At 36.6% G+C, this 24,082-nt stretch overlaps 1 protein-coding gene across 1 annotated transcript in view; it reads left to right on the forward strand.

Moving 5' to 3' along the window:
• Fbxl17 (F-box and leucine rich repeat protein 17) overlaps positions 1 to 24,082 on the forward strand; it is a 434,432-nt gene that overhangs the window by 10,924 nt on the left and 399,426 nt on the right. Inside the window, exons 3-4 of the mRNA XM_090331543.1 lie at positions 2,205 to 2,462; positions 9,696 to 9,827. Coding sequence (XP_090187669.1) covers positions 2,205 to 2,462; positions 9,696 to 9,827 — 390 coding nt within the window. The remainder of the gene's footprint in view (positions 1 to 2,204; positions 2,463 to 9,695; positions 9,828 to 24,082) is intronic.

Raw genomic sequence — 24,082 nt, forward strand, 5'->3', positions numbered from 1 at the left:
TAAAAATCAATGAAGCTTTTGATTTTAGGGAGTTGTAGTAGGAAATGATAGTAGACACAGCAAAATGCCTGTTCCATGTGCTGTTTGAGGGCTTTATGTGTATAAATTCATTTCATCCTAATAGGATCACTTGATCCTATCGATACTATTATTTTGCATAGATAAAGAAATAGATATAAAATCAGCTAAGAATTATTTAAAAAACTTACCATTTGATAGATTGTTCAGTAGATTTATATGGTATATGTTAGGAAAAAGTATTGCTTACTGCCAATGGTTTGTTCTAATTGTTAGATTTGTTTCTTAAATCTTGGTGTCCATATTTGGTACCCCATGATTATAGAATTTTATTAGAGTTCTGAATTTCTCAAAATTCCTCTTCGATGTTTTCTGGTGTTTAATAACTTTCACATAAAAAAGTTGTCATTCCAAATACTGTCAATTTCTGTAGTATAAATAATTTCAAAATGGCAAATTTCAAGCTACATGTGATACTACTAAGTATAGATTTAGAAATAAGTATATAGACTTGGTTCTTGTCTGTAAAAGCAATTTCTAATCCGCTGATATTTTATGTATAAACCATACATTCTAAACAAATTAAGCAAGTTCTAAAACATCTAGACATAAGTTTTATACTTTGTTTTTCTGCCTCCTTGGTAAGATAATTACAATTACGGAATTGTTATTTTATTTACTTGATTGGGGTTTGTGAAATTTGTGTCTAGACAAAATCATGAGAAGTCAGTTGTATCTTGTAGCTGGTAAGAAGTTAAGTATATAGTAATCCATCGGCTCTTCACTTTGTACTTTATGATGTCTGAAATGTTTATTATGAGCTAACATGAAGTAGGAGCTGGAGAAGAAAGGTTAAAAATTAAAAGCAACAATATATTAGAATAGTAGATTTTCAAGGAACTGAAAATCAAAATTTTTGATTCCTTATTTTTACACAAAATACTAGAATAACATTTTGTTTTACTTTTTTTATTAAATAATTTATTAACATTGGCTTTTTTGTTTATGTGGTACTGAATTAAACCCAGGCCTTCATACATGTTAGGTAAGCACTCTACCACTAAGCCATATTCTCAGCTTAAAAATTATTTTCTTATATTTACTGGTTTTATTTTGAAGTATATAGTTTAGGAAGAGCCAATTGAAAAAGGATGCACAGGGCAAGGTATAGGGCATGCCATCCTACCAGCACTCTGGTGTGTTGGTTGGCTGCCGTGACTTAGAAGCTCTTTGAATCTTTTTTTTTTTTTTTTTTTCAGTCCTGGGCTTGGGCTCAGGGCCTGAGAATTGTCCTTGGACTTTCTCAAGGCTAGCTCTCTACCACTTGAGCCTCAGCACCACTCCCGGCTTTTTCCTATGTATGTGGTACTGAGGAATCGAACCTGGGTCTTCATGCATGCTAGGCAAGCACTCTACCACTAGGCCAAACTCCCAGCCCTGTTTTTTGGTTTTTTTTTGCAATGTTTAAAAACTTCTTAAAAATGTGTTATTATATGGGCTAGGAGTTTGGCCTAGTGGTAGAGTGCTTGCCTAGCAAGTATGAAGACACAGGCTCCATTCCTTGGTACCACATACATCGATGAAAGCTGAAAGTGGTGCTGTGGCTCAAGTGGTATAGCTGTAGTCTTGAGAAAAACTCAAGCACAGTGCTCAGGCCCTGAGCTCAAGCCCAGGACTAGCATAGGAAAAAAAAAAAAAGGATTATTATAAAGATGATCCATAGCAGTGCTCTGGTGACTCATGCCTGCAATCCTAGTGACTCAGGAGGCTGAGATCTGAGGATCTTGGTTCAAAAGCCAGCCTGGGCACAAAAAGTCTGTGTGACTCTTATCTTCTCCCTTAGCCACCAGAAAACTGTGGCTCAAGTGGTAGAGCACTAACTTTGAGCTGAAGAGTTCAGGGACAAGACTCAGGCCCAGGGTTCAAGCCCCAGGACTGACCTTAAAAAAATAAAAGAAAAAAAAGCGATGTGTTAGAGGGGTTACAGTTACATAATTGGAAGTGTTTATGACCTAGTTTGCAGGCCCCCTGGATGTTGGAATGGAAAGTTGAGTTACTTCCCTATAATCATGTAGTAGCTAGTCTTTATGGCAAACAGAATATTCGGAGAAATTTAATAACATAATATAATCTAACTTTTCTACTTTTAGCAAAGATTACATTTTTATCACTTTTTTCTTTTGTAGGTTACTGATGAATTATTGGAAAAAATTGCATCAAGAAGTCAGAATATAATTGAAATCAACATTTCTGATTGCCGAAGTATGTCTGATACCGGCGTATGTGTTCTAGCATTTAAATGTCCTGGACTTCTTAGGTATACAGCCTACAGGTGTAAGCAGCTTTCTGACACCTCTATTATTGCGGTTGCCTCTCACTGTCCTTTGCTTCAGAAAGTACATGTAGGCAACCAGGACAAACTTACTGATGAAGGACTCAAACAGGTAAATTTTAACATTTATACAATGATTTTACTCATTAATTCAGTGTGTTTTCTTGTAGCAATATGTTAAAAGTTTTACATTAAATATACTCAGAAATTAAAGGATGTCATCATTTTTATGAAGAATATAGGAACAAGTGTTTGATTAGATTGGGAAGTGAATTTGAAATAAGGAGATTAACTTCAATGTATTAAATGCCTGAACTTCTGGACCAGTTGTTATATAAGGGTATGATTTTTTTAGAAATTGATTTTGCATCAGATTTGTATTGTTAAAATATATTCTCTGAATTCATAACAAGGCTTTAGAAATTTTAATTTCCCTTTTGTGTTCCTAGATTATGTACTTACCATGCTTTACAGTATCTTAAGTGTTAAGACATCCAAATTAAAGAACATAAAATGAAGAAAAATGAAAAAAGTAGGATAATTACCTTTTTTCCTTTTTCTTTTTGCTATTCCTGGGGCTTGAACTGAAGGCCTGGGCACTGTCCTTGGGCTTTCTCAAGCCTAGTGCTCTACCACTTGAGCCACAGCACCACTTCTGGCTTTTCCTATGTTTGTTGTACCAAGGAATTAAACCCAGGGCTTCCTGCATGCTAAGCAAGCATGCTACCTCTAGGCCACACTCCTGGCCCCTGTAATTTTTAAATCATTTTTTGTTTCCTTTTTCCCTCATTTCTTTTTTTCCCTCCCTCCCTCCCTCCCTCCCTCCCTCCCTCCCTCCCTCCCTCCCTCCCTCTCTCCTTCCCTCCTTCCCTCCCTCCCTCCCTCCCTCCCTCCCTCCCTCCCTCCCTCCCTCCTTCCTTCCTTCCTTCCTTCCTTCCTTCCTTCCTTCCTTCCTTCCTTCCATTGGTGGGGCTTGACCTCAGCTCCTGGGTGCTGTCCCTGAACTCTTGCTCATGACTTGCACTATGCCACTTTGAACCACACCTCCACATTCAGTTTTCTGGTGGTTAATTGGAAATGAGTCTCATGGGGACTTCTCTGCTTGGGATAGCCTTTAATTGTGATCTTTTTAAATCTCAGCCTCTTGAGTAGCTAGGATTATACATATGAGCCACTGGTACCCAGCTCATTGTTTCTTTATACATAAGGGCTTACAAAAAATGGTCTTCTTTCAAGATTTTTGCATTCTTTTTGACTTTTCTGTAGTTCGAAAATCCTACATATTAAGCTTCTTGATTCTAAGTCTGAATTCTGACATTAATTACTGGCAATTTTTAGTCATGTGTGCTTACTTAGTTCCATTTTCCCGCTGATATTACCACATTATACCTTAGGTAACTGACTCATGGTTCTTGGCTATTCCTATGTCTTTTTTTTTTTTTTTTTTGCCACTCAAACTCCCATTGGCCCATTGTCCTTGAGCTTCTTTTATTCAAGGCTAACATTCTACCACTTGAGCCACAGTACCACTTCTGGCCTTTTCTGTTTATGTGGTACTGAGGAATAGAATCCAGAGCTTCATGCATGCTAGGCAAGCATTCTACCACTAAGCCACATTCCTGGCCCTCCTTTATGTCTTTTTTTCAGTCTGTTTTTCTCCTTGCTTTCTAGTTTGGAGGTTACTATTGCCATATCAAACTTCTATTCTTTCCTTTCTCTGCGCCTGTCCACTAAAGAGCATCTTAAAGGCATATTTTATTTCTTTTACAATGTTTTTATTTCTAACATTCTTTTGAATTCTTCTTGGAATTTCCATTTCTCTGCTTATGGTATTCACCTGATCTTTCTCATCTACTTCTTTCATTTTAAAGTCCTTTATGTATTAATCAGGTTTTAAAAATTCCTGATTTTTAATTCCAACATTCTGGCCATATCTGACTCTGAAACTCATGTTGTTGCTTGGCTTTTTCACTCACATTTAGAACTCTGCTATTTTATCGTCCAGTTCCTTTATGCATTTATGCATTCTTTTGATTTAGTGCTAGAAATCAAAGCCAGGATTTTGCTCATGTTACACAGTGCTCTGCCATTGAGCTACATCTAAACTTACATAAATTAAATTTTAGTAAAATATAAGTAAGGAATGTGTGTGTGTATGTGTGTGTATGCATGCATGCATGCACGCATGCATGTTTGCGTGTTTGCATTTGTGTGTGTGGGTATGTTCTCGAGTGGGTGAGTAGGTGAGTGGGTGTGGGTGTGAGAGATAGAGATTTAAAGAGATTGAGAAAGGGAGGTAAGGGGAAGTATTCTGTAGGTCTATTATAGTCAAGTCTCTATACCCTGAACTGTTAACTTCCCTGATGCTCTATCTAGGTGGCTAGAGAAAGCTAGGATTTCCCTAAGGAAATTTGGATCTGGCAAAACCATAACTGTGGTTAAAAGAATTTCTCCTTTGGGAAGCCTTGTTAAAAACAGAATATTGTGGTGTATTTAAAAATCATGAAGTGATTTTTCCCAGGCATTATCTGCAAGACCTTGTTTGAGCTCCTGTGGGTAAAACTCAAGAAAGTATTAGGGTCCGCTTATAACAGAGTCTTCTGGGGTTTAACTCTCAAACTTGGAAACACTGAGCCTTCAGCATTTTGTCAATTCCAATTCAGGTTTTCTATTCTAGCCCTGGCTCTTGCTGTTTTAGCTAGTAGGATTCTGTCATTGTAAATTATGAATCTCTCTGTCTTCCTCTCTTCCTAATTTTGTAGCAGTTTGCTCCATGTCATCATTTTCTGATTAGTAAGAAGAACTGATATCTTTTCAGTTTATTTGCCATTTTCTAAGACATAGTAGTGACTAATAAGCTCTTCACATGCCAGATTGGGAAGCAGAAATTTTAACATGAAATGAAATTAAATAGGTGCTTATCTGTATCTTTTTTTAAAATTTTTACATCATATTTCAAATGACATGTTTAACAAACAAGTATTCAATAAGGGAATCTATATATACAATTACTGGCATTTAGATTTTAGAACATAATTAGGCTGAGGGTTTGTATGTCATAGATACATATTAATTTATGTAATAAACCATTATGTCTGTATCTTTTTTTTCCACCCTTAGTTTTATGCATTATGAGAGTGGATCTGTGCAAAATCCAGGGAGTTTTCAGAATCACTAACTTGGATGATGTAGGTTAAGGCCTTGCTGTAGGACATATTTCTTATTCTAGGTTACCTAAAGATATTATTAAAATCTCTCCTTCTGTCAGGGTTAGAGCTCCAATAACTCTAATATTTTTTTCCTGGGTAGAGAATTCCCAGTGTGTATGTTTCTGAATTCTGAGTTTTGTTTGCTATTTTTGTGGTTTTGTAGGTGAGAAATAATTTGTTAAATTAGAGCATGCTAATTGTAATGTATATGCATATATATACACATATGCATATATATGTATGTATATGTATATGGTAATACTGATGGTTGAATTTAGGGCATTGCAGTTGCTAGGCAGGCAGTCTACCACCTGAGCCATGCTCCAAGCCCTTGTTTGGTTATTTTTCAGATAAAACCTTGAAATTTTTGCTTGGGGTTAACCTGGATCTTTGATGCCCCTTTATCTATGAAATTCTACTTATCAGGAATTATAAGTATCTTCCATTATACTTGATCTGTTCGTTGAAATAGGGTCTTGCTAACCTATGTGGGCTGGCCTTGAATGCCAATCTTCCTAGTATGTCTCCCAAGTACTTGTGATTATAGTCATATGCCATCATACTCAGTCTCTCTTAGGACTAATTCTTTGTAAATGTTTTTCTGTGGGTTGTGGACAGATAGTTGCAACATTGAAAAACTTGATAAATATTGAAATGAAGAAATAGTTCCAGGGTGTCCTGACATTTATGGATGAAATAATGGTAATTAAGATAAGTCCTTTTTATCACTGATATTGTCCAAAATAGGACATCAGTTTTTCTCAGTGAAATTAAATGATATTTACGCTCAGCAGTGGCTAATTAAAATAGCTTTTTTTCTCTAAAAATTAGAGTGAACCTCACATGGTGATAATGTCTACAGCAGTGATCCATGTGATAATTTGCTTTGTATGACTAGCTAGCCATCTGACCTTGTCAGTATGAAAAACAATTTCTGTAGCAGTGCAATTTACATGTCTTAGCAAGATAATTTTTTTTTTACAATGTTATTTTTTATTTTTGGTTCTGGGGCTTGAACTCTAGGCCTGGGTGCTATCTTTGAGTTCTCAGTTCAAGGCTATCCCTGCACCTGGGCCTTGTCTCTGAGCTTTTCAGCTCAAAGCTACCAACTTATATCTTGAGCCAGAGCCCTACTTCCAGTTTTCTAGTGGTTAATTGGAGATAAGAGTCTTAAGGACTTTAGTGCCCGGGCTGGCTTTGAACTGCAATCCTCAGATCCTAGCCTCCTGAGTAGCTAGGATTATAGATGTGAGCCATGCACCTGGCTTTTTTTTTTTTTTAAACAATTTTTTGATGCCCTATTCTCCATCAGAACCTCAGTCTCTCCTCTATATAGATCATGTTGTATACTATTTATTTATTTATTATGTGCTTTTTAATGTTTCTTGGAAGTGTGGTAAATGTTGAGATCTTAAGGTGTATGTCCTTCATTGCCCAGGATCTGATGACATTGATAAATAAGACAAGTAAATAAAGAGTCTGAGGTCTGAGACTCCCATTAACTAGGAAAAAGCCAGAAGTGGAGGTGTGGCTCAAGTGCTAGAGTACCAGCCTTGAATGAAAAAGCCAAGCAAGAGCCCTAGGTTCAAACACCAGTACAGTGCATGTGTGTTAGTGTACATCACATAGTGATATAAGAGAGAAATATGAACTGTTTTTTGGTTTTCTTTTGGTTGGTCATGGAGCTTCAACTTGGGTCTTTGGGTATTGTCCCTGAACTCTTTTTTGCTCAAGGCTAGCACTCTACCACTTTGAGCCAGAGTGCCACTTCCAGTTAATTGGAGATGAGTCCCACAAAATTTCCAGCAGAGTCTGGCATGAAACTATGATCCTCAGATCTCAGCCTCTTGTGTAGCTAGGATTATAGGTACAAGCCACCAGTGTCTTGCTGAAATATGAACTTTATTGCCTAGAAACCCCTAAGAAAGAGAATGTTGCTTACTAGTATAACTAAATGGGCTTATTAACTTGACTCTAGATTATCCAGCTGACTTAGTCATTGGCCAAGAGAGAACAACAGGGTAGTTCCAATTATGGAAGAAATGAAGTCTAATTGTTCACCATGTACAATTTGTTACCAAGGGGAAGATGAACTAAACATGTTTCCTTTGTTAAGAATAACTAATGAGTGGAGAGGCTACGAATTAGCCTAAATCAACTTTCTCCAGGACAAACTTTTTTTTCTTTTTTCTTTTTCTTTTTTTTTTTTTTTGCCAGTCCTGAGCCTTAAACTCAGGGCCTGAGCACTGTCCTTGGGCTTTCTCTCAAGGCTAGCGCTCTACCACATAAGCCACAGCACTATTTTTGGCTTTTTTTTAATGTATGTGGTACCAAGGAATCAAACCTGGGTCTTCATGCATGCTAGGCAAGTACTTTACCACTAGGCCAAACTCCTGGCCTTATCTGTGTTTTTATAACTAACATTAACTTGGTCACTGATTTCTTTCATTGGAAGGTGAGGACTTAACTTAAGCTAGGTAAGGTGACAGTGTGCCAGTCATCCTACTGTCCAGGCCAGCCTTGGACATCTGAGACAGCCAGTCTCACATGTTTATGAGACTTTATTATAAAAAATAAAACAAGAAGAGCTAAGGGTGTGGCTCAAGTGACAGAAAATGTTAAGGCTCTTTATTTTTAAATATAATACCATTAAAAGAAAGAGAGATTGAGCAGGGCTGGGAAGGTGGCTTAGTGCTAGAGTTGTTTGCCTAGCATACATAAAACCCTGGTTCCCATTCCTCAGTACCACATAAACAGAAAAAGCCAGAAGTGTGTGACTTAAGTGATAGAATGCTGCTTTAAGCGAAAGAAACTCAGAGACAGCACACTTAGACCCTGAGTTCAAGCCCCAGGATTGGCAAAAGGAAAAGGAACAAAAAACAGAAGATTGATATGCAGAAGGAGAAACGATTCAGACTCCGTCCCTAATCAAAGTGATAATTGTTAGCACCAAGTATACTTTCAGTCTCTTTTTCTCATACATGCATATGTATTAAAATACATATTTCTTAAGAAAAAGGAATTATGTTTTAAAAACATCCATATACATATATTTATGCTAGTACAGGGTTTGAGCTCAGTGCTTGAATAGTCTGATCTTCTTGCTCAAGGCTAACACTATCACTTGAGCTACAGCTGCAGTTCTAGCTTTTTAGTGGTGAACTGAAGATAAGAATCTCATAGACTTCCCTGCCATCCTGGCTTTGAACTCTGACCCTTAGATCTCCGCCTTCTGAGTAGTTAGGATTATATTGTTGAGCTACTGGCACCCAGCAAAACAAACAATCTTTATCCATCTATCGATCTATCTATCTATCTATCTATCTATCTATCTATCTATCTAGGGCCTGGGCACTGACTTTGGGCTTTCTCAAGGCTAGTGCTCTACTCCTTGAGCCAGAGCACCACTTCTGGCTTTTTCTGTTTATGTGGTACCGAGGAATTGAACCTGGATCTTTGTGCATGCTAGACAAACACTCTACCACTATACCATACTTCTGGCTACCAAGCTATATATTTTGTAAATTAATGTTTAATATATATACACACAGACATATATTCATGCCCTTTCTGGGGCTTGAACTCAGGGTCTGTGCACTGTTCCTGAGCCTCTTTTACTCAGGGCTGACACTCTACCACTTGAGACATAGTGCTACTTCTGGCTTTTTCTGTTGATGTGGTACTGATAAATCTAACCCAGGGCTTCATGCATGCTAGGCTAGCACTCTTTTACTAAGCCAAATTTCCATCCCCAGATGAATATAATTTTAATGGCTGTATAATATTTACCTTTATAAATGTTCCGTAACTTAAATCTATACATTGTTTCCTCCTCTTATTTCCTTCTTCAACTGTTAAAAATCAAGGAAATAAAGACATAAATTTAAATTTGTAAGGAATCTGTATACTTTAATAGAAATATACAAGGCTAATGAATCAGGAAGATAGGTTAGAATGTGGGAAGGATTTTTCAGTACTGTTTATATTGTACATTGCTTATATTCTTATTTTAAAATAAATTATAGATACTTATTTAACTGTGGCATGATTATTTTCAATCATTATACAAAAGCTTCACTAGCAATATGTTATCTTTGTTATTCTCCGGACATTTATCCATTTCTCTTTGTTTACAGCTGGGTTCAAAATGCAGAGAGCTCAAAGATATTCATTTTGGCCAGTGTTACAAGATCTCAGATGAAGGAATGATTGTCATAGCTAAAGGCTGCCTGAAACTACAAAGGATATACATGCAGGAAAACAAATTAGTAAGTATATGATTTCATGTATATTCTGTTTATTTTGCTTGAAATCTCTGAATTACTTAAACTTAGTAAATATTCTTCAGAAATTCTTTTTAGCACTTGAGAGGCAAATGATATTTAACAAAAAGCAAAAATCTTTTCAAAACTATTATTTTTGAAATTGAATATAATTGATTAGAAACTTGCCAATTCTAGGTAGTTTGAAAATTTTAATACCCAGAAAATTGTGTACTTGTAAATATAGTAATTTTTTTTTGTTTTTGGTGGGTCATGGGGCTTAAACTCGGTCTTGGCACTGTCCTTGAGCTCTTTAGCTCAAGGCTACTGCCCTACTCCTGTGCCTGTATGTTGTCCCTGAGCTCTTCAGGTCAAGGCTACCACCGTGTCCTTGAGCCAAGCCCTACTTCCCATTTTCTAAAGGTTAATTGGAGATAAGAGTCTCAGGGCTGACTTTGAACCTTGATCCTCAGATCTCAGCATCCTGAGTAGCTGAGATTACAGTTTTGATCCACTGTGCCCAGTAAATATAGTAATTTCTATAATTATACACATTTTGTATTGTAAGCACATCCACAAATAACACAGGCACATTAAATGTGTTTAATTATTTAAATCATTTTTCTTTTATTGGAAGGTAATTTTAGAAATAGATGGTTCACTGGGTTTGACACCAATATCTATTTTTATCTAGTTCTATTTAATTCTAAAACATTTTTGTTATCTTCTCTGCCCAATAAACAAGCCTTTCCCATTTCCTTTCTTGCCCCATTGTAGCACCTGGAAATTGCTAATTTACTTTTTACAATTTATAGTATTCTAAATATTTTATACAAATAGAATCATACAATATGTGATATGTTATGCTGACATTTTCTATTATATTTTCAAGGATTCAGCTATGTTGTAGTCTATCTTAGAGCCTAGTTGTTTTTTGTGACTCAATAATATTGCAAGCTGTCTTATTTTGTGATAGGTATATCATATAGATTAATAAAAAAATAATGCTACTAGGAAGGCATTAGTAGGAGTTTCCAATATTGAATAATAGTATAATTAGGTTAGTTATGAATATATGGCATATTGAGAAGGAAGACTTGTTTGTTATTACATTGTATTTCAAAATTACGTAGGTCTTGTTGCTCTTCCTAGTTTATAAAATTTGATACCTAATTGATCCTTATATATAAACTTAAATTTTGAAAGACTTTAAAAAGTATGAGCACTTTTCATGAGATACTATTCCTGAAAGATTTTAAGAGTTTGGAGAATAGCTAAAGTTGGGAGAAGTTCTGCCTAATATTCTCAAGGTCTTCAGTTTGTTTTTTATTATTTTATTTTTATTTTTATTTTTTTGCCAGTACTGGGCTTGAGCTCAGGGCCTGAGCACTGTCCTTGGCCTTTCTCAAGGCTAGAGCTCTACCACCTGAGCCATATCACCACTTCCAGCTTTTTCTATGTATATGGTACCGAGGAATCAAACCCGGGACTTGATAGTTCTCTTTACATTTAATATAAATATAATTATTTGAAAGTATATGATCTTGTAATGAGAATTAGATCTTTTGGGCCAGAGAGACTACATTTTTATCTCTTACATTTCTTCACTTGTATTTTGAACTGAGAGATACCTTAAGTTCTGCAAACCTTATTTGCTAATAGTGTTGTTGATATTTGTCTCTTGGTTTCGGGGAGGGATGTGGGTGTGGGGGGGTTATATAGTTTTAAGATTAAATGACATGGTATCTTCCAGTTGCTAGTATAATGAGAGAGATACTAAACTACTAACAGTTTTTAGGTTAACAGCTATATTTGTTGTTGGTTTCAGTAAAATTCAAAATAGCCTAAAAGTCAGTAATCATAACTTAAGAATTATTTTCTGGTCAGTAAGGAGTGATATTTGTAATTTTGATATTTCTTTCTGTGTAAATGCAAAAATTTGTTTTTATTAATACAGTAAAAAAATTTCAGCTAAAAGGAGGACCTCCAGGATATAGAAACAAGAGCCATATAATGTGTGATTGTTGTTCTTAATGTATTATGTTATTTCTCATCTCTTTTGCTTGCTGTCCCTTGGTTATCTCACATTGTTATAGTATCTTACCTTGTTATCTGATATATTGTATATATGTTTATTTGAAATAGGATAGGGAAGAGGGGAAAACAAGATGAAGGGAGAGGATGGGGGGAGGGAAATAGGAACAAAAACATGAGAAAGGGTAGCAATGTTTGTGAAGTAGTGTACCTTCTTTCTGGTGAATATAATGTCACCCTTCTATTAATTACAATAAAATATATTACAAAAACAAAAACAAATTTCAGCTATTAGTTTTGCAATAGTAATATCTGCTTATGTTGGAAAGTTCTTTATTTTCACATTAGTTTTTCTCTAATATTGTGGTATGTTAAAAAATTGTCTTGAGCTTGGCATTGGTGGCTCATGCCTATAATCCTAGCTACGCAGGAGGCTGAGATCAGAGGATTGCTGTTCGAAGCAAGACTTTCATCTCGAATAAACTACTCAGGAAAAAATGGGAAGTGACACTGTGGCTCAAGTGGTACAGTGCTAGCCTTGAGCACAAAGAGGCTTAAGGGCAGTGCCTAGGCCCCAAGTTCAAGCCCCAGGACTGATGTGGGAGGGGTGGGGAAAGAGGGGAGAAAGTTATCATAGAGCCAGGTGCCAGTGATTCTGATTCCTGTAATCCTTCCTACTCAGGAGTCTGAGAGCTTAGGATCATGCATGGTTTGAACCCAGGTGTAGTGCAGGAAAGTTAGTGATACTTATATCTGCAGTTAACCACCAAAATGTTGGAAGTGGAGCTGTGGCTCAGTAGTGGACTGCTAATGCTGAGCAAAAAAAATCTCAAAGACAGTGTTCAAGCCCTAGAGAGAGAGGGGGGGGGGAGGGGAAGGGGGAGGGGGAGGGAGAGGGAGAGGGAGAGAGAGAGATCATAATTAACATGTACTTAACTCTGAGGAAATTTATTCTGGATTTAGTTTTAGTCCTTAACTTTTTTATTTTATTGGCAATTGAAAATAATTTCACTAAAAGTTAAAGGAAAGACAATTTTATGTTTTCTTTCCATTTAAAGTTCAAAGATGTTTACAACAATACTCTGTTGGATAATTGAGTTGTTGAACTAACTACTCATGGGACTTTAATTTAAAAATAAGTGAAATAAAAAAATATTTAAATTACTCAGAACTGGGCTGGGAGTGTGGGTTACTGATAGAGTGCTTGCCTAGCATGCATGAAGCCCTGGGTTCAATTCCTTGGTACCACATACACAGAAAAAGCCAAAAGTCAGGCCGGGAGCGTGGCCTAGTGATAGAGTGCTTGCCTGGCATTCATGAAGACCTGGGTTCGATTCTTCAGTACCATGTATACAGGAAAAGCCAAAAGTGGTGCTGTGGCTCAAGGGTATAGACTTGAGAAAACCAAAGGACAGTGCTCAGGCTCTGAGTTCAAGCCCCAGGACTAGAAAAAAAAGAAATTACCCAGATATCTGACAATACCAGATTTTGTTATTTTGATAACATATATTTGTACATTTATATATGTATATAAATAAATGATTTTTTTTTTTGGTCGTTCGTGGGGCTTGACCACTGGGCCTAGGTGCTATCCCTGAGCTCTGTAGCTAAAGGCTAGTGTTCTACCACTTTGATCTTTGATCTACAGCACCACTTCTGGTTTTCTGGTGGTTAATTGGAGATAAGAGTCTCATGGACTTTAATGCATGGGCTGGCTTTGAACTGATTCTCAGATCTTAGTCTCCTGAGGAACTAGGATTACAGACATGAGCCACTGACATACATACATACATACATATATATATATATATATATTTTTTTTTTTTTTATATTAGTTACTGAGGTATTCCGAGAATAGTCAGAAAGGATACTAGTAGAATTTTACCTATTGTGCATTGACAAATATTCCTAATTAGACAAACAATTTACACTCTTAATTAACTAAGTCTTCTTAAAAGGAGTAGTAGAGCTTTACTGTATAGTCAGAAAGAAATCATAGCATAGTGTTTTTTTGTTTTTTTTTAGGCAAGCACTTTAACCACTAGGCCAAACTCCCGGCCAGCATAGTGGTTTTTAAATGATAAACTATTGATTCAAAATAGGCTAATTCGGTTTTTTTAGACATTGACAATGTTTGAGTAGATATCCTTTTGTATTTTATGTTGGCCTTTAGATGGCAGCATTGCCTTTGTATATTCCAGTGGCTTACCTTTATGTGTCTTTGGTATAACTCTAAATATACAGTGCTTATCTAGTTTTTGCTGATATTATACTTGGTTTTTAATTTTTGTTCCTTAGATATGGAGAAAATTTCTTTTTCAAATCATATAGCTGTAGGTAGATTGTTGCAAGTTGGACTTTGAAATATATGATATAGCAAGATAACTGGATATTCTTATTTGTAACCCTGTAAGTAGAATAAACTTTAGAATAAGGAAACGATTCCTGTGCCATTAGAAAAAGATAAATTTATATGTGGAAAATAAGGACAATGATGTGACAGGTGAATTACGGTGAAGCCAAGATTTGAGATCTTACAAATAGAATCTTCTAAAAAAACAAAACCAAGAATGTTTCTATTCTAGTCATTTTTGATGAAACAAGCATCTGAGAGAGTGTGTGTGTGTGTGTGTGTGTGTGTGTGTGTGTGTGTAGGTCATGGAGTTTGAACTCTGGCCAAGCCTTACTTCCCATTTTCTAGAGGTTAATTGGAGATAAGAGTCTCAGGTCCTTTTGTTCCTGGGCTGGCTCTGAACCTTGATCCTCAGATCTCAGCCTCCTGAGTAGCTAGGATTACAGGTATGGCAACTGCGGCCTGGTTTAGTGAGTCTTTCATATTGTGTACATCTGCCTCTCTTCTCGTGTTTGCTTTTGGCTCACAAAGATACTTTTAATGCATCTTAAGTCCTGTTTTAGTCCATTTTCTGCTGCTATGAAGAATACTTGTGACTGGATAGTTTATAAACAACAGAGACATATTAGGCTTGTTGGTCTGGAGGCTAGGATATCTGAGAACCTTACGTCATCATCTGATTCGAACTAGAGTTACTGTGCTGTTCCTTGGAACAGGTGAGGGAAATAGAGATGGTAGGTGGGTGGGCAGCAGATGTGGAAAGCAAGTAGGAAGTCCAATTGGTTTTTATAATAAATCTACTCTCAGTATTTTCTCATTAATGAAGGCAAAGCCTAATGATGTAATCACCTCTTATTAGGCCTAACCTCTTAGTATTGGTGCATTGGGATTGAACTTGTAATGTGTGTCTCCCAAAATGTTTTGGGGTTCATGTTCAAATCATAGCAGTTGTATAGCTAGCTATTAAGGATCTGGAAACTACTGGGCCTTAAACTCAGGGCCTGAGCACTGTCTTTGGGCTTTCTCAAGACTAGAGCTCTACCACTTGAGCCACAGCACCACTTCTGACATTTTTCTATGTATGTGGTACCAAGGAATCGAACATGGGTCTTAGTGCATGCTAAGTGAGCACTCCACCACTAGGCCAAACTCCTGGCCCCACTATTTTCTTTTTAATTAAATTTATTCTGTGCTGGAAGTGGGAATTGAACTTGACACTTTGCACACTTACTCAGTTTGAACCATACCTCTAGTTTAGCCTTTTGGGCTGGTTAATTGGATTTGGAGTCTCTCATCTTTCGTCAGTTTTCTGAGTAGGCAGGATCATAGGTATGAATCACTGGCTCCTGTTTTCATTGGCATTTTATTTTGTTTTAAAGTGATATAGTAAGACAAATTACATGTCATTTGATACATAGCCTGATGTCTTAAGTACTGGTATTTTAATGCTTGCTTGCTTGCTTGCCTGCCTGCCTGCTTTCTTTCTTGCTGTCTGTCTGTCTGTCTGTCTGCTGTCTTTCTGTCTTTCTTTCTGTCTGTCTTTCTTCCTTTCCTTTCCTTTCCTTTCCTTTCCTCTCCTCTCCTCTCCTCTCCTCTCCTTTCCCTTTCCCTTTCTTTCTTTCTTTCTTTCTTTCTTTCTTTCTTTCTTTCTTTCTTTCTTTCTTTCTTTCTTTCTTTCTTTCCTCCCTCCCTCCCTCCCTCCCTCCCTCCCTCCCTCCCTCCCTCCCTCCCTCCCTCCCTCCCTCCCTCCCTCCCTCCCTCTCTCTCTCTCTCTCTCTCTCTCTCTCTTTCTTTCTTTCTTTCTTTCTTTCTTTCTTTCTTTCTTTCTTTCCCAGTCCTGGGCTTGAGCTCAGGGTCTGAGCACTGTCCTTGGACTTTCTCAAGGCTAGAGCTCTACCACTTGAGCCTCAGCACCATTTCTGGCTTTTTCTATGTATATGTGGTACCAAGGAATTGAACCCTGGTCTTCGTGCATTCTAGGCAAGCACTCTACCACTAGGCAAAACTCCCGGCCCTTAATGCTTTATTTTGCAAATAACTTTCAGGCATGTGTATGTAGCATGTGGCTATGAAGTAGTATAAATTTCTCAAATATTAAGGAAAACACTTACGTGGTATTTAGATTATAGGTGCTTTTTTAACTATCTCCTCATATGTTGGGCCTGAAAGGTACTAATTGTTTTTATTAAGGTTCTACCCTCATGATCTAATTTTGTCACAAAGGCCATAACTCCTAATTTCTGCAATCTGGAAGTTAATGATTTTCTCATATGAATTTTTTCAGGGGGTTGTTAATATTATGAGGCCATAGCATGTATATGTCCACATTTTGTTCTCATCTAAACATATCTCATAGTTATCTCTTGTTAAATATTTTAAAGTATTGACACTGTGATATTTTTTCTAACAATATTTAATGTGGTTGTTTTTAACCCCTTCGTTAAGTATGAGGAAATTGAGGTCTAGAGAGATTAAATATCAACAAGTGCTAAAGAGAAGATTCTAAAATCTGTTAAGATTATTAGATCTTTGTCTTTTGCCCTTCTGCCTGCATGGTTACATTAGGGCTGGTGCTGATCTACATAGGATTGAACTAATCAGAAACTTCCAACAGACATTATCCCTTTTAACACACTTAGAAACAGGTGCAAGGAAACATCAAGGGAAAAATTTAATTACATGGATATATGTTTTTGCTAGTATGGTAAATTTATTTCAGAGGACCCTGAGAGTAGTAATATAAATATATCTAAAACTTTTAGGAGAAAGGGTCAAATTATGAAACAGAAGATGTCTTGTGGATCTTGTTTATTATTGATCCTAATCTTGTACAGATATGAACATATTGTAGTGGCAGAATTGCACCATTTGTACAACTTTTTTATAAACAGTATTTACATTTGTTATATTTGGGTTTAGTTTCTATTATTACTGCATTTTTGTCCAGTAGGGTCACGCAAACTGATAGCTCTTTTTTTTTTTTTTGCCAGTCCTGGGCTTGAGCTCAGGGCCTGAGCACTGTCCTTGGACTTTCTCAAGGCTAGAGCTCTACCACTTGAGCCTCAGCACCACTTCCGGCTTTTTTCTATGTATGTGGTACCAAGGAATCGAACCCAGGTCTTCATGCATGCTAGGCAAGCACTTTAACCACTAGGCCAAACTCCCGGCCCCACTCTTTTTTTTTTTTTTAACACTTGTTTTGACTAGTCAGTCACTTCAGTTAATATTTGAACACTACATTGTGCCAGGCACTATGAAATGCTTAGGGAATTAGATAAAAAGTAGGTTGATAAACTTAAGAATTCTTGGCTTAGAAATAAGTTCCATGAGAACAACAGTCGTAAAAAGTGTGTGTGTAGAATAAAGGAGAAATCAGATAATCCTACAAATGATGAAATTCGAACTGGAACCTAAAGGAATTATAGTATTATACTATTGTTATGATCTAGGCTTTTTATTTTTTAATTTTTTTTTTTTGCCAGTCCTGGGGCTTGATCTGAGGGCCTGAGTGCTGTCCTTGGACTTTCTCAAGGCTTGAGCTCTACCATTTGAGTCACAGTACCATTTCTGGCTTTTTCCATGTATATGTGGAATTGAACCCAGGTCTTTTTGGGTGCTCAGCAAGCACTCTGCCACTAGGGCCAAACTCCTGGCCTCAGGAATGATTTTTATTTCAGGATTATGCTAGCTTTTTGTCACTGTTAAAAGGAGGACAGATTTATTTTGCTTCATGATTTCGGCCCATGGTTACTTAGCTCTGTTGTTTGGAGACTGTGGTGAGGCTGAATATAATGACAGAAGAACGTGAAGGAGTAAAATTGTTCATTTCATAGGTTGCCAGGAAACAGAAGGTGGAGCAGAGATAAAATAAACTTTCATGTCCCCAATAACCTATTTCCTCCAGCTTGGCCCAATCTCCTGACGTGTCCACCATCTCTCAAAATAGCATTAACAGCTAGTGATCAGATATTTAACATATGAGCCTGTGGAGAACATTTCATATTCAAGCCCTAAAAGAAACATTATTTCACTTTTGAGGAAATAAAAAAAATAAAACAGGCAGTAGGAAAATAATGGAATGTTTCTGAGTTGGGGTTATTATAATAGTAACATTTTAATAGGATGAGTAGTAGGAGAAAATGTCTGGACTACTTTTCTCTCTGTATTCAATATTTTGGTTATCATGGTACCATATAAGGGAATTGTGAAGTGTTAAGTGTATAAATTGTGTGTGTGTCCATGCTGGTCTGGGGGCTTGAACTCATGGCTTGGGCACTATCCTTGAGATTATTTTTATTTTTTTATTTTATTGTTGGGGTAATGTATAGAGAGGTTACAGTTATATTCATCAGGTAGTAGGTGCATTACTTCTCTCACTTGATACCCCTTCTCATGTTTTTTTCTCCATTACCCACCCCCACCCCTCCCAATTATCTTGTTTTCCACTTTCCCTGTTTAACAAATAAACGTATACACAATATACCAGATAACAAAGTCAGATACAGTAACTACATGATATTAACCATAAGGGGAAAAAAAGAAAATAAAAGTACATTAAGAACAACAATCACAAAGATAAACTTTTTTTCCATATGCTAGGATTCATTTTGTTTAGTCTCATCCTATATGACCATATGTTCCTAGCTTTTGAGCTATTGTGATCCTCTGTTATGAGAGTCCTATATATGTACTAGTTATTATAAATGAAGAAAGCATGGAGCCTATGTTCCTTTGGGTCTGGTTTACTTCACTTAATATGATTTTTTTGTGGATGGTGTGGCTTGGGCTCTGGGCCTGGGCACTCTCCCTGAGCTCTTCAGCTCAAGGCTAACACCCTACCCCTTGAGCCACAGCCCCACTTCTGCTTTTCTAGTTAGTTATTTGGAGATAAGAGTATCACAGTCTCTAGTGCCTGAGCTGGCTTTAAACCGAGATAAGGTCTTCAGCCTCCTGAGTAGCTAAGATTGCAGGCATGAGCCACCATGACCAGCTCTTGAGATTATTTTTTTGCTGAAGACTATTGCTCTACTGCTTGAGCTACAGCTTTACTTGCAGCATTTTGGGGGCTCTCCTGCCAAGGCTAGCTTGAAACCATGATACTCAGATCTCAGCCTCTTGAGTAGTTTGGATTAAAATTGTGAGTCACTAGCACCTTGCTTCAATATTGTAAGTACTACAGCATGAAATTTCAGCAAATATGAAGTTTGATCACATTCTTGAAACATATATATATATATGTACTGACTTAAAATATTTTATTAGAATTTCATTGTGATATTTCCATAAATACAATGTACCCAGACCAAACACATCTCTTCTACCCACTTCCCTGCTCACTTCCTTTTTTTATTAAAGAATTTATTAACATTGATTTTTATATCATATTTCAAATGACGTATTTAACAAACAAGTATTCAAGAAGGGAGTCTATATACAATCACTGGCACTTAGATTTTAGAACATAATTAAAATTAGGCTAAGGGTTTGTATGTCTACATATTAATCTATGTAATAAAACATTATGTCTATAGAGTCATAAATTTTTATATCTCTGTAGTTGTGTTTGTATTTCCAATACCATGTCCGTAGCATTGGGTATGCAAATATTGAGTCCTTGCTCTTATACTGTTTGGATCTAATAGCCACATGTTAAGGATACCGTGCGCCTTTTGTTCCTTTGGTCTTGATTTGTCTCACTCAACATGATTCACTCTAGATTCATCCACTTCCCTGCAAGTGCCATTATTTTATCTTGTCTGTTGGCTATGTAGAATTCCGTTGTGTATATATATATATATATATATATACATATATATATATATTACATTATTTGTATCCATTCATCTGCAGTAGGGCATCTGGATTGTTTCCATCACCTGGCTATTGTGAATAGTGCAGAGATGAACATAACTGAGCAGTTGTCCTTATCGTATCCTGGGTTATGATGTTCAGGATAGATGCCTAGGAATGATATGGCAGGATCGTAGGGAAAGTCTGTTTTCAATTCTTTAAGAAACCTCCACACTGCTTTCCAGAGTGGCTGAACTTGCTTTCAATCCCACTGGCAATGCAGTAGGGTTCTTTTTTCTCCACAACTCCGCTAACATCTGTCACTGAGTTCAAAATCTTGGCCATTCTTATTGGGGTGAGGTGGTTTTTTTATTTGCATTTCCTTTATGACCATGGATGATGAACATTTTCTCAGATGCTTTTCTGCCATTTTAACCTCTTCTTTTGATAAGTCTCTTTTTAGTTCCTTTGCCCATTTAGTGAATGTTTTGTTGGGTTTGAGGGGGATTAGTTTCTTGAGTTCCCTGTAGATACTGGATATTAAGCATTTGTCTGATGTATTATTGGTAAATATCTTTTCCCAGTTGGTTGGCTGTCTTTGTACTTTAGTAGCTATGCTTTTATCTGTGTGGAAACTTTATTTTTAGGTAGTCCCATTTATCGAGTCTCTCTCCAATTTGTTGTGACCCTGGAATTCCCTTCAGGAATTTTTTGCTTGTGCCTATGAGTCTCTCCAACTCTGTTGTGTAGCAGTTTCAAGGTTTCCGGTGTGACATCGATCCATTTTGAGTTAATGCTTGTGCATGGTGAAAGGCTAAGCTTAATTTTTAGTTTTCTGCATGTGGCTGCCCAGTTTTACCATCACTAATAATTGAATAGGCTGTGTTTGTTCCACTGTATATCTTTGGCTCCTTTGTCAAATATAAGTTGATTATAGGTATGTGGTTTTATTTCTGGATCTTCTATTCTGTTCCATTGATCTTCTGGTCTATTTTTGTGCCAATACCATGCTGTTTCTGTTAATGTGGCTCTATATTGGAGTTTGAAGTCTGGTATTGTAATACCACCTGCATTGCTCTTTTTTCCTAGAATTGTTTTGTCTATTCTAGGTCTTTTCTTGTTCCATATGAATCTTTGGATTGTATCTTCTTTTTCAGTAAATAATGTCTTTGGGATTTTGATGGGGATTGCATTGAATTTGTATATCAATTTTGGCAGTAGGGCCATTTTCACTATATTGATTCTTCCTACCCATAAGCATGGGATGTCTTTCCATTTCCCAGTGTCCTCTTTAATTTCTTTCGTTAGGCTTTTATAGTTTTCATTAAATAATTCCTTTACATCTTTGGTTTAAGTTAATTCCTAAGTATTTTTTTCTTTTGGGGGCTGTTGCAAATGGGATCATTTTTTTGATTTGGTCTTCTGTTTGCGTATTGTTGGTGTACAAGAAGGCTACTGACTTCTGCAGGTTAATTTTGTATCCTGCCACTTTGCTAAAGTGATTTATTAATTCTAGGAGTTTGGGAGTGGAGCCTATTGGGTCACTTAGGTAGAGGATCATGTCATCTGTGAATAGGGATAGTTTAATTTCTTCTTTCCCTATGTGGATCCCTTAGATGTCCTCCTTTTGCCTTTTTGCTCTGGCTAAGGGTTCCAGCGCTCTATTGAAGAGAAGTGGAGAGAGTGGGCATCCCTGTCTAGTTCCTGATTTTAAGGTAAATGGTTCTAGTCTTTCTCTATTTAGTATAATACTGGTTGTAGGTTTGTCATATATGGCTTTAATTATTTTAAGCAATGTACTATTTTTTCTAGTTTTTTCAACGTGAATGGATGTTGTATTTTGTCACATGCCTTCTCCACATCCACAGTAATTATCACATGATTCTTATCCTTAGCTCTATTGATACGATGTATTATATTAATTGATTTGTGAATGTTAAACCAGCCTTGCATCTGTGGGATGAAGCCTACTTGATTGTAGTGTATAATTTTTAAAATTTGTTTCTGTATTCTGTTGGCTAGTATTTTATTGAGTTTTGTGTCTATGTTCGTTAGAGAGATAGGTCTATAGTTCTCTTTTTTTGTTGGGTCTTTGGCTGGTTTGGGGATGAGTGTAATATTAGCTTAAAATGAATTTGATATTGTTCCTTCTGCTTTTATTTCTGAGAAGAGTTTCAAGAGTATAGGTATTACTTCATCTTTAAAAGTCTTGTAGAATTCTGCAGTGAAATTGCTCACCTTCTTTTAAAAAAATTTACTGGTCAGTTGTGGGGCTTCAGCTTGGGGCCTGTCTCTGAGCTCTTTTGTTCAAAGCTGATGCTCTACCACTTTGAGCCACAGCTGGTGGCTCCACTTCTGGTTTTCTGGTGGATAATTGGATATAAGCGTACTTCTTCAACTATTGTGGAAATATACTTTAAAAAAGAAGCTGTATAGAAGCTTAAAATAGTTTAAATATGCATAATTTAGTTATTGTTTTAATGAGGTCATTAATGTACTCAGAGTATTCATGAGAATAATTTAATAGCATGAATTTCTAACCGACTAGAATGTTTGTTCCTGTTAGAATTATGTTGACTTGAATATTTTTACCATTAATAAAATTAGCTTTATTTTGTTGAGGTACTGTTTGAGCTAGTATAATTAAAAATATTAGTGACTTAACAAACAAAATCTCAATGTAAGAATACACTTTTACTGGCATTTTTTTTTTTTTTTTGCCAGTCCTGGGCTTGAGCTCAGGGCCTGAGCACTGTCCTTGGACTTTCTGAAGGCTAGAGCTCTACCACTTGAGCTTCAGCACCACTTCTGGCTTTTTTGTATGTATGTGGTACCAAGGACTCGAACCCGGGTCTTCATGCATGCTAGGCAAGCACTTTAACCACGAGGCCAAACTCCCGGCCTTTTACTGGCATTTTTACTGATATGGAATATAAATTAATTCTGTTATTTACAAAGAGTAGTAAACAATATATATGTATATTTGTATATATATTTATGTACATGTGAATATATGTATGTGTGTAATTGTCTTACCACATATACTTTAGTAAGTAGACAATGCAGTGAGTTACATAATATACAATGATTTTTCTTTGTAATGCATTCACTTTTTTTGCAGATTTAATTATCTGATTACGTTTTTTCTTCTTTTTTCTTTCTTCCCTTCTTTCTTTCCTTCTTCTTTTTTTTTTGTCACTCATGAAGCTTGAACTCAGGGCCTAGGAGCTGTGCCTGAGTCTCTCTGTGCTGAAGGCTAGCACTCTACCTTGAATCATAGTCACAGTGCCACTTCTAGCTTTTTTTTGAAGAGTTGACTACAGAGAAGAGTCTCATGGACTTTTTTGCCTCGTCTGGCTTGGAACAGTGATACTCAGATCTCAGCCTCCTGAGTAGCTAGGATTACAGGTGTGAGCCACCACACCAGACGACCTTTTTTTTTTTAATATGAAAATAAGTTCACACATTTTTTTCTTTTTTTTTTGGCCAGTCCTGGGGCTTTCCCCCCTCCCCCAAGGCTAGAACGCTAACTCTTTAGCCATAGCACCACTTCCAGCTTTTTCTGTGTATGTAGTACTGAGGAATTGGACCTGGGTCTTTGTATATGCTAGTCAAACACTCTTACCACTAGGCCAAACTCCCAGCCCCAATAAGTTCACACATTCTAGGCATTCATCAAGTGATTGTAGGAGATTCCTGAATGTCAAAAAGACTTCAGGAAGAAGTTGACATAGTTTTTAATCTCAGGGCCTGGACACTGTCCTTGGGTTTTTCTCAAGGCTAGTGTTCTACCACTTGAGCCATAGCATCATTTGTGGCTTTTTTTTTCCTTTTTCTTTTTCTTCTGTGTATGTAGTACTGAGGAACTGAATCCTGGGCTTCATGAATTCTAGGCAAGCATTCTACCACTAGGCCATGCTCTCAGTCCCTTTACTATCAAATTCTGTGCTTTTCTTTTACTGTTATGATTACCCTACTTAATGTTTATTCTTGAAGTCTTAATTTTTATGTATAATTTTTGTTTACTTTCTTTCACTACTTTAAAATATCATAAAGATATGTAAGCAAATGAAATGTTTTCCAG

Source organism: Megascapheus bottae, chromosome 4 (assembly GCF_031878675.1).
Source record: "Megascapheus bottae isolate mThoBot1 chromosome 4, mThoBot2.hap1, whole genome shotgun sequence".
Taxonomy (NCBI): Eukaryota; Metazoa; Chordata; class Mammalia; order Rodentia; family Geomyidae; genus Megascapheus; species Megascapheus bottae.